Below are 11,990 nucleotides of genomic sequence, written 5' to 3'. Positions count from 1 at the left end.
AAAATATAAACATCTCACAATTAGATAATTATTGTATTTTGAGAAAAAGTTTAAATATTCAATATCAATATACAAAGTTAATATTAAGAGTTTTAAAATCAAAATTATCAGTGAAATAACAAAATAATCACTTTCTAAAAATTGACACTACTACATGGGCTACTAAATTGAAATAAATACATAATAAGTCAAGTATAGTATTACATTAAATATAATCATCAATACAGCTTTTTAAAAACAAATACAGTTTAAAAACAATACAGTTTTTAAAAACAAATAAATTTTGTTCTGCAGTATTTATGTATGACTGTAAATGTGTGATAAATACCTAAAAATCAAATATACTCCTGTACATATGTGTTTATGTATGTTTTTTGGGTATTTTTAGGTATTTATCACACATTTACAGTACACACACACACACACACACACACACACACATATATATATATATATCACGTACAATTTGCACAAACCCTAGTAGGCCTACTAGTACAGTAGTTTGGTATTTGGCACACGACCTTTCACTCTTAAATCTCGCGATATCTGACGTAGTAAATAATGCTCCATTTTCCGTGCTCGCGCAGTAGTTAGCACCATTTTGTGATGAAAGAGGGCAGGGTTCGAAGATAGAGTTGCGGATTAAAGTAAATTGCTGTTAAATAATCTGAGGGCTATATCATTGTTTTAGTTCTTAAATACATTCAGAAGGGGGGCGATAGTTGTACAATATTCGGGCGTGAAATAGAGAAGTTTTGAATAGTAATTTTGTCGAGTCAGTCAGCTGCTCCAGCGCCGTGCTAGCTAACATTATACGGCTAACAGATCTGCCCTGACTCAACTACACGAGTCATTCACAGAAAAGGTAAGAGTTTAACACTTTTCTAATACCAATAAACATTATATTTAGGGGATTGATATAATGAACCAATGGTTTTGTGGGAGTTACGGTGATATAAAAGGTCTAGTGTAGTGAACACAGTTGTGCAAGTAAATTAGTAACGTTAAAGCTAACACCAGTAAAACTGGTTTTGTTATATAACTAGTGCTATTTATACAGCAAATATTAGTATGGATTAAAAAAAGTTTAAAACCTTTAATTTTTTTTCGCATTTTTGGGCATTATTTGTTCTGGCTTATTTCCAGAATGCTACAAACTGCACAAAAATGCAGGGGGTTTCCATATAGAAATTTTACATCTAAAAATAAAACGACCAAACAAAAGATTAAAATAAAAAAAACTAAATACGAAAACAAAAATATTTTGTAATTCAAAATTTTGCTGCAAATTGTATTTTTGTGTATTATTAAATACTATTTATAGATACAATTAGGAATTAACTTACTGCTGTAATATAAAACATTTATCACTTTCCTTTGTTTCTAACAGTTTAAAATCTTGCTTTAGACTGAAACATGCTGTGTCTTGAGATATTTATGATATCGCAGCTGTGCTGGAATTCTTGTAAAACGAAACCTGGCACTGTCCACTGGGAGGGGAAGCTTGATAAAAGGTTCTAATGTCTCTTTTCTGTGGCAGTGCCATGTCTGATTTTAAAAGAATTTAATGAATTTTGAGTTTATGCTTTTTACGATTAAAAATGTATGTGTATATATCAGGAAAAGTCAGTAAAACCTAGTACTGACAGTTGAGTTGTTAAATTGCAGCCAGTTTCTAAAAAAATTACATCTGACTTAAAGTTTTGCAGTTGGTTTGCTGATGTAATTTTTGTCATACTGTAACTGAATATAATAATGATAATTTACATCGATCTTTCCTCCTACAGGAGAGATCACTGCAAGCCTGACGAAACATGAGCGCCCCTTCTTCTCAAAAAGTCGTGCTGAAAAGCACCACCAAGGTGTCCCTGAATGAGCGGTGAGGCGCTACGCATCCTGACAGCATTATCTCAAGGCCGGGGGGAAAAAGCATACAGAGATATCTAAGGCCTCAAGACACGTGTACTATGGAGGTCATTGAGGGGGATACATCAGACCTGACATGGACGCTAAACTGCCAACACGGTGTGCTCCGCTTGCGCAACATGACAGCGGTTACTTGACTCAATTTATAAATCAATATAGAAGTAATAATATGCCATGTGAGCGTCTCTTGCGTGAGCGGCGCACACCCGGAGGTGAGAGGGTAATAATGGTGAGGTAAGCTGAAGAAGAGCATCCTCAGCCATGGGAATGAGTTGATAATGAAAGATGGTCTGTGTGCCATCCATATTTCTTGCCCTCTCTCATACAAAAACACTCTCTCTCTCTTTGGTGATATTTTCTGCTGCACCTCTTTCTCTCTTTCTTTCTGTCTACAGAACAAGGTGCCTAGTCCGTACCTAGACGTGACCTGTTTCCCAACCTTCTCATAAGGAGTGTCTTGCAGAACAGCTGATCAGGTCATGGTCTTGGTTGTAAGTGGCTGGGTGGCCGGACACCCCTGTAGTCCAGGGCCAACTCACAGTGTGGTGTTTCGGACATCACAATTGGTTGATGGTGGCCTGTAAGTGGCATTCACTCTGAAAGAAGTCTACCTTCCTTTTTCTATCTCCGGTTGTGTCTACATTAGTCTGAATAATTTCTTTTAGTTTTATTTTAACACGCTCCATTTTCTAGCGTTTTAAGTTTTACAAAAGTAGCTTGTCCACACTGAGATTTAAAACCCTTAAATTTATAGCTCTACCTCAATGGAGTATATGCACTGCTAGTGTTTTTCAGCCAATGATAAACTTCCGGCAATAGCTTACTGTTTCTTTTTTAAATTTCATAAGGTTCCTTTTGCAGCATCGATGTTGTAATGTAATTACAATACATTCAGTTAAATAGACTTAAACATTCATTTAGTTGTTCAGGTGTAAATAGAGTTAAAAGCCGTCAGAATCAGCAGGCGAGTGGAGAGACTCCACTGAAAATATTGGGGTAAAATAAACTGTCATTTTATAAAGACATGGTGGTGGAAAACAGAATTTAAAGCAGTGCTTCTTGTCTGGTCTGAAACCCACTTTATATTGTATATCTATCAGGTAGTAAAGGTCACTGATTTTTAAAGAAATCAGACTTTAAACGTGGCAATTGTATAATAGAAAGACAGTTCACCGGAAGCACTGAGGCTGGCACTTTTGAAACAATGGAGCGGAATTTTTGGAATTTTTTTAGATGAATGATCCAAATATATAAGTATCTCCCTTTAAGGTGCAATCCTTGAAATTTTTTTGGCCCACATATTGTATTGAATAATACGCTGACACAACTGCGATAAATAGTATTAAGCAATTAAAATAATAATGATGCTCTATGGATAAAATGTCAACCAGGTGGTAATGATGCCTGTTAAAGGGATAAATAATTTTTTACCTCTGCAATATACAGAATGAAATCAATGCACACATAAACATTACTTACTACCCACCCTTCCACCTTTGTCGACAGACGTATTGTGATGCATTGAGCTATAACATTCAATATTGAAAGCAAAAATATATATAGATATTTAGATACAAATAAATAGATACGAAAATGTATATAGATATATATTTTTAAACCATTTTATTAGGAAAAAATCTCACCATTTACTACCATATCAATTTCACACCATATGTTTTAACACGTACTAGCATTTATTAGCAATGTTTTGCGAGAAAGTTGTATAAAGAGGTGCATGGTATCACTTATCTTAACATCATTAAATGCTACAACTTTCTCTAAATCAAATCATATTGTTCTGTAATATCAATTTGTGCTGGATTTAGTCTTGATATACATCGGTCAAACCTTGTAGCCTACTGCATTAGCTGCCTCTATTGCGGCATTGACAGTTTGACACTTCTTTCTACATATCTTCATTCTACAATTTCAGTATTTAGTGGCTTTAAAACTGAGGAAAAGGATGCTATTCCGGACTAATGTAGATGTAGCCTCTATCGCTCTTCTTCTGTGCTTGAAACCATATTCCAAGCATAAGCATTCAGTTTAACCCAAACTGCTGATATTGTTGGGGTGTCTCCACATGTAACAGAGAGAGAGAGTAAATGACAGCACATGTGGTCTATAAGGCCATTCACTAGATTGCTACAGGATCCACTGTAGCTGCGTCCATGCTGTGTGAAATGATTTGATTTGGAACCATCCTTTCCTCGTATCCCCCTTTCCCCCTTCCTTCTTTCTGTCTCTCTCTCTGTCTACCCTCCTCCTCCTGTTGTGTCCTAAAAGCTTTACAAACATGCTGAAGAACAAGCAGCCGACAGTGAGTAGCATCCGGGCGACCATGCAGCAGCAGCACATGGCCAGTGCACACAACCGCCGCCTCGCTCAGCAGATGGAGAACAGACCCTCTGTGCAGGCTGCGCTTCATCACAAACAGGTAAGAGGACACAAAGTGCAGACCACCGGAAATGGCACCTGAAGGTGGTAGAGATGTCAATGTCATGGTACACAAAGTAAAGCTATGAGTTTACAGAAGTGTATGTGATAGAGATCCTAATTCTGTTAAGTGGTTTGGGATTTAATATAAAGGCTTGTGCACAATTGTGTACATTTTTGCTTGTAAAACATTGTGAACTGCGTACGCGGAATCCCACGCATATTCTCTTTGTACATCTGAATTAACGTAAAACTGAGCGCGCGAGCGAAAAACCCCTCTATGCCTCAACTTCCATATGAATATGCTAAAGATTCTACTTTGGCAAAACCAAACGAAAAAGCAATGGCAAAAGCAAGCAAAAAGAGAAACTTTGAACAGAATGTGAATTGGAGGTGCTCCTTTCAGAAGTAGACCGGAGAAAACGGTGTTGTTTGCAAGTTTTTCCTCCGGAATTAATAACAAAAGAATAAAATAGAGTTGGAGAGTTTAGCTGACGCGGTTAACGCAGTTGGGTGTGAACATCGCACTGCGAGTGAATTAAAAAAAGAAATGGTCCGGTGTAAAATTTTGTTTCGTCTAAAACAGCATGAGTGGCGTAGCTCGTAAATCACATGCATGGCAACATGTTTTGACATGTTCGAGCATGAACTCGAATCCAGCGTCTGATGAACTCCTTCTTTTTTTCCCCCCACTACATATCAGATTTTGCCTACTCTTCATCACGAGGAAGACAAGTAGGAATCATTAATAAGTGTGTGTATTATGTTAAGCGCATTTGAGCATCATACTTTATTTGCACATTTATTGAATGAAAATGTTTCTGATTCACGTATGCAAATTCATCTTCAGATGGCGACTTAATAGCAATGTGCAGTCGATCGCTAAGATTACATTGGGAAAACTGGCGATTGCTGCAAATTGCGCTTTTAATGTTTGGCTGGTCAACTGCATGGTATAAAAACCTTATTCCCATTCCCATACAGCTGCCATTGCACAGCTGAAAGATACATTGTAATGTGTAATTTAACATAATTACCTCTAAGAGTCGGCAATTGAAATAAAACAAACACACAAGAAATGCAAGTACGCCAGACATTAAGTTGGCGGGGACCAACGCACATTCCCCTGTTCATTTCATCGTTTGTAAATCCAAACATGAGCGTGACATCTGGCGTATGCCAGATCTGGCGTTTATTGTGCTTGCGCATCGTTGATACATGAGGCCCCTGGTACGCTCGTGACATTCATTCAACTGGGTGCGTCTGGAAGACGCGAGACTGTCACACTGCTTCTGTGTGCAAGCTGAGCACCTCCATTGGAAATAACAAACCTCGAACTCTAGAAAAGATGTGATATGCGAACGGCCCCTAAAAGGCCGCTGTCATTTTTATCAATTCCGTCATCTCCTGCAGTTGATTTTCTTGCACAGACATGGTAGATTCACCTAATTTATTGACAAATGGGTTGCGGATCTATTCCTTCCCCTCAGTAAAGAAACTTTCCAAAAACGTCTGTTTCTTACTCATTTTGCTGCTTGTGGGTTAAATTTGGGTGCTCAAGTGACCGAGATGCGAGAGAATGGGGTCATTTTTCAAAATAAATTTTTTTTAAATAAAAGATCGTTCAGACTCGGATAATAAATGAAACTGAAAAAATTAATGATTTTTTTTGTGCCGCCCGGTACACATTGCTGTAGACCAGTGGTTCTCAAACCACGGGGGTCGCAGAATAATTTCATGGGGTCGCGAGAGTGATTTTAAAAATTGTGTAATTTTCAGTAATTATAATAAATATTTTTCAGTATTACAAGTAAAAGCTAATATTTTCAGATTTTTTAAAAGATAATACTGATTCATAAAGTATTTAGGACACATTCAGGCAGAATGCATCTTTGTTCTTGAAATGCAGTGCTCAGGAACTTGTCATGTCAACTTGCCGCAGTAAACAAAGCCTTCAACGCTTGCCCCGCCTTCGCGCTCTTCTTATTAACCCACTGCTCTAAGAACTGAACACTAATGATTGGTTAAAATCAGCTGTCAATCACTCAGTCAACGCCTCTTGTCTTCAGATGACATGAGCTACAACCGCGAAAATGCGAAGCGCTGAAGATGAGAATGAAAACAACACTGACAGATTTTGTCTTAGAAACACCTAAAGCTACAAATAATGGCACATCTGATTACTGATCATGTGGTGAATGTTAATCCAACATCTACACTTTTCGAAGAGTGGATAAAAGACTTCCATTGGCTTCAAGTCCGCTCTGAAAATAACTAAAGCGTTCACTGTGAAGTCAGTGGGATGGAATTTCCAGGTAACTGTGTGCCACATCTACACATTTTAAGCACGAGAGTTTCTGTTTAATCCTTCATTTAATCTCCAGATGCTGTCAGCCGTGCAGCTATATGTAAAATTTAACACCACGTTCACCATCGCAAAAGGGCTTGCACTGACTAAGATGAAACTGATATTGCAGCTCATGAAAAGACCGGTATTGCTATTAAAATGACGTATGCAAATAATAAGGTATATGTCAAAAGCATCTGTGCAATATCAGACACCACCCGTGAGAACACAGCACAGTTATCGTTAACAGATTCATTAATGAATTCATGTCAAGCAGTGTGTGCAGGGCCGGTGATATCTTTTGGTCACTCAATTATGTTATAAAAATGTATTTTCGTGTGATAGTGGGATTTCATTGAGACATATTTTCCTCATGCATGCATATATTTTTTTGCTTGTTAGTTTTTATTAGTGTTGATTTCAAATGCAATAAATCTGTTTATAAAACTCGTAGTAACAGTGCGATAATTGGTGGGTGCCACTTAATTTTAGCTGGTGCGCCTACATTTTTAAAGTTTGGAGCACCAGTACTACCAAGCAAAAATGTTAATTTCGAGCCCTGTAATGTATAGTAAATATAGTTAAAATATTGTGAAAAGCTTAAATATATATTTTTATTGTTTGTATATGCTTTGGTAGTGGGGGGGTCGCGAGTTCTTGATGATCTTACATTGGGGGTCGCTGGTTTAAAAGTTTGAGAACCACTGCTGTAGACAATCGAAAATAAATATTGGTGCTCCTAATATTCACCTTATAATGATTTAAATTAAACTGCTTTTATTCTAGCCAAAATAAAATAAGACTTTCCCCTCAAGAAAAAATATTATAGGAAACACTGTGAAAAATTCCTTGCTCTGTTAAACATAATCTAGGAAATATTTAAAGAAAAAAAAATCACAGAATGGCTAATAATTTTGACTTCAGCTGTAAGTTTTTCTGTACTGTTTTATACACGTCAGTACAATATCAATATGAATAATTATGTGGCCTGCCTAGCCTTATTTACGAAGACCGCACAGAGAAACAATCCTTTTTATATCCACCTGTAGAGCCTGAAGCAACGTCTTGGAAAGAGCAACATCCAGGCCAGACTGGGTCGACCCATCGGCTCCTTGATGCAGGTTGGTGGAAGAGGACGAGGACTGCGAGGAAGAGCTAGAGGTGGTACCATGAGAGGAGCGCTCTCTTTTAGAGGTGAAAGTCTTTTTATGACCCTAATGTTTTTGTTTTTTTTTTGTGACCGCTATCTTGCATTCACTTATAAGCCACAGATCCTCATTATATATGTATGTAGACTCACTGAAGTTTTAAATTAAAAGATACAAGTTGTATGTGTCCTTTACTGGAAGTGCAGCGGTAGCTTTGTAATGTTTCTTTGGTTTACAGTTAATTCTTTAAGACGCTGTCACACTTGAGCCTGTTTTATACTTCTGGGTCAATTAGTATACCCCACTATGTATCTTGCCACTGCTGTTTTGAACATTTATTTTTCTGTGTTTTGTCTGTGCTGCTCTAGCAATAACACTTCAGATATGCTAGCTGTCAGTGGGATTTCAATGTTTTTCAATGAAGTTTACACCAGAAATACTTGTGGTTCTACTGCAAAAAGTCATAGCCACACATTTATGGATGAAAGAGATGTTTTTGCGAACATTCAACAACTTTATTCATAAAATAAATGCAACAAAAATGGGTCAGGCAATGGCAAAGTATATGCAACAAATGTGCAAAAGCTAAGCTGGACCGGTGTCACTCACAAACTGCTTTTAGACCAAACACAGACCATTGACCACCTACAGCAAGTTGACTTATCATGCTTTGTGATGGTGTGATTGATTTCACCTGTGTGAATGGCTACATTTGGGAACTTTTGTTTTAATTCAAGAGCATTGTTGTGTCCTACATTTTGTGCCCTTTAATCACATTTAGTGTGAATGTTTAACAGATGTTTAGCACTCACCCTCTGCTAACTCATCTCAATCTGCAGTTTTATGGCTGTTAGTAGACCCCTCATGTGCTTGTAACTCCACCTGTTTACGAAACTCTAGGTGCTAACGGAAGGAGACAGCTGAGGAAATAGTAGTTGAAATATGGTGTCTCAGAATCTTTATTTATTTGTGTAGTAATCTATTTAACATCATTCAGAATATAATCTTTTATATTCTTATAGTTGTGTAAATTGCTTCCTTGTCCTCATTTGTAAGTCGCTTTGGATAAAAGCGTCTGCTAAATGACTAAATGTAAATGTAATGTATTGTTGTATTTTACCTTAAAAGGATACTTCATCCAAAATTTAAATTAGGTCTTTAAAAACCCACCCTTGAGTTTGAATAACCATAAGGATGTTTTAATTTTTGGGTAAACTATCTAGAGATGTAACTATTCACCTACTAGCTTTTCAGAAGTATTCTTCTGAGTTGAGTGATCTGCGTGACCCACGGCTCATGCCTTGCACATAGTCGTCCATTTATACTTGTGTGTGCTGTTTGTGTTGCTCTGCAATGGCACTTCTGAAACTAGCGGGCACTAGGTGTTTTATGTTTCTCTGTGTTGAGTTTCTTTGAGTATTTAGTTGTTTTTTTTCTGAACGCTACCTTAAAGTACAAGTAGCTAAATTGCGCTCCATTCTGAGGCAGAAACCGTCGGACGTGCAACAACTTTAATCATAAGTTAAACCCAAAACAAAAGTCTTCATCTGGAGCTTCTTCGCCTGACTCGACACTTGTAAACACTCGCTCCATCGGGCTTGCAGCTCTCAGCACCGCCCACCCTTCTCACTACTACCAATCCGACCAATCACAGAGCTCGCACTATGCGACGTGTAGTTACATTCTTAGAGAGGTGTGTGTTGGCGTCAGCCACGGCGAGGCATCTGAAAACGCAGGCGGATTGGGGCTTTTTCCTCTTATAGCCTACACAAAGTCTTGCATCCTCTCCTTGTAAGTTCAGACTTCGCAAGTTTGATATGGAAAACTCCTGAGGACAAGTCAGGTAAATCTTCAAGGGAAACGGTATACTTTATAACCTCATTCACATCCTACTGGCTACGCTGTTTCACTTTCTTAGTAATAAAATGAAAGGTCAACCCACACTCTCTCCAATCCCTGGGGCTCTGCGACGGTTGTGGATATTTCAAATTGAATCATAACGAATGATTACAATTGGCTAAGATTGTCATTGAAAATTCCCGAATGGGCTTTAACTGCCAGAGCAGCAAAAAAAAGTATTGCTCTTTGCTATATTTTTATTGTTACATTTTTAAATATGATCAGACCTGCTTAAAGTAGACTCTTGCATACATTCCACAAGTGTTTTTCCTTTATAAATTTCTTCTAGTGAAACAATTGCTTTTATTTCCTAGGTGCAGGTCAGATGAGAGGTAGAGGTGGTCCTGGACGCATGGGTTTCCGCCGAGGGATGCGCCATCGAGGAGGAGCTCCAGGACGAGGAGCTCTAGGTGGGCGAGGCGCAGCACGTGGAATGCCTGGAGGAAGAGGTGAGAAATATTAAGCACATAATTCTGGCAGGTAGTGTTTTCAGTTTTGCCCTAGTATGTGAAAAACATACAAACAGCATTTTCAGTCTCTCCATACTACTAAAGCATATGGTTCTCTTAGGTCGTGGAGGTATGAGAGGCCGTGGAGGGTTTGCTGGAAGGGGTCGTGGACGTGGCAGAGGCAGGGGAGCAGGTCGTCCCATTGTCACACGTGAGCAGTTGGACAACCAGCTTGATGCGTACATGTCTAAAACCAAGGGCCATCTGGATGCAGAGTTGGATGCGTATATGGCCCAAGCAGATCCTGAGAGCATGGAGTAAACACAGCTGAGCTGAGACAGCAGCTCCCAAAGATCTGCAAATAATAGACTGATCGACGACATAATCATCCTGTACCGTTTAAGCTGCCGCTGCTGTTGGACACTCCCTGAGACATTTACATTTTAAGGCGTTTAAACTTGAAGTTTGTACAAAGTTATGAATTTACCCCAGTTACATTCAGAGATTTGAGTTGGCATTCGCAACTTCTGAATACAATCACAATGCATCATCACAAGTTATGGTTCTAAAACAGAGGCCCTGTTAGAAAAAATGTTGGCTGTTAAGTGAAGGAATTTTGTTGTTGAACTATAATAATATAGATTGTACCTCTGCTATTTTTTTTGGCTGAAATTTTGAAAACGGCCTAAATGTGTGAACCGTGAACTCCAAATGACATTTGATGACTCGGTGGTAAAAATGTGGCTTATGTAAATGAAAAGATGTTAATGACTAATGTTCTACACACGTCACTTACATTTTTATTATTGTATTTTTATTTTTATTTAGAACTTTTATTCATTGCATACGGTCTTGTTTTTGTCAAATTTTTAACTATTGTAACAATTTTTTTTCCTTTTGGCATCAAATAAATCTTGGCTAATAAGATCTGAGTGCTTCTGGAGGACATTATCCTCATTAACATATAAATGATCATGATGTATTGACTTTTTTTTTTTTAAATATTTTATTTAATAATGGAGCTCTGGGTTCTTATGCGCCCATCATGGGTTCAGTGGTTTTGGCCAAAGTAAATGAAGTTAATTAAATTGAAACTAGAAGAATAAATTGTATGCTTGTATGGTGGTAAGTGATGAGGACTGGAATATCTGCTGTTAACTTTTTTTTGTCTGCCTAACTCTCTATAAAACCTTTATAAAAGACCTTTATAAAACCTTTATTTAAACGTTCACTCATTTTGCTTTGGTTTATACCCTTTATTTGTCAAGGGTTGCCACGACCGAATGGACTGCCAACTTATCCAGCATATGTTTACACTGCGGATGCCCTTCCAGCTGCAACCCAGTACTGGGAAATATCCATCCACACTCATTCACGCACATACACTATGGCCAATTTAGTTTATTAATTTCACCTATAGCGCATGTCTTTTGGACTGTGGGGAGAGAACATGCAAACTCCACACAAGAATGCCAACTGACCCAGCTGGGACTTGAACCAGCGACCTTGCTGTGAGGCGACGGTGCTAATGACTGAGCCACCGTGTCACCCCCAAAATTAAAAATAATAATATATTATTTTTATGTACTGTCAGAAGCATTGATTGGAGGTTTTGAATCACATGTAATCATTTTGCCTTAAATGTAAATGTATTGTTGGTAGCCGGCTTGCCACATTTTTTTTATTTTATTTTTTTTTATTAAATTTTGATTTGTATTATGTTGAATATATGTTACTATTTTTTTTCTTCTTAAATGTATCACTAGGGGCGGATTTAGCAATTTG

General features: G+C 37.8%; 1 protein-coding gene across 1 annotated transcript; it reads left to right on the top strand.

The window, feature by feature from the left end:
* Nucleotides 1–587: 587 nt before the first annotated feature.
* Nucleotides 588–11,436, top strand: chtopa (chromatin target of PRMT1a). Its single transcript, XM_056479300.1, has 6 exons — nucleotides 588–865; nucleotides 1,788–1,879; nucleotides 4,213–4,363; nucleotides 7,759–7,903; nucleotides 10,071–10,205; nucleotides 10,327–11,436. Exons 2-6 carry the CDS (start codon nucleotides 1,815–1,817, stop codon nucleotides 10,524–10,526), a joined length of 696 nt encoding a protein of 231 aa, XP_056335275.1. The 5' UTR covers nucleotides 588–865; nucleotides 1,788–1,814; the 3' UTR covers nucleotides 10,527–11,436.
* The last annotated feature ends 554 nt before the right edge of the window (nucleotides 11,437–11,990 follow it).

Source organism: Danio aesculapii, chromosome 19 (genome assembly GCF_903798145.1).
Source record: "Danio aesculapii chromosome 19, fDanAes4.1, whole genome shotgun sequence".
NCBI classification, from domain to species: domain Eukaryota; kingdom Metazoa; phylum Chordata; class Actinopteri; order Cypriniformes; family Danionidae; genus Danio; species Danio aesculapii.
This window is presented reverse-complemented; position numbering and strand designations above follow the sequence as displayed.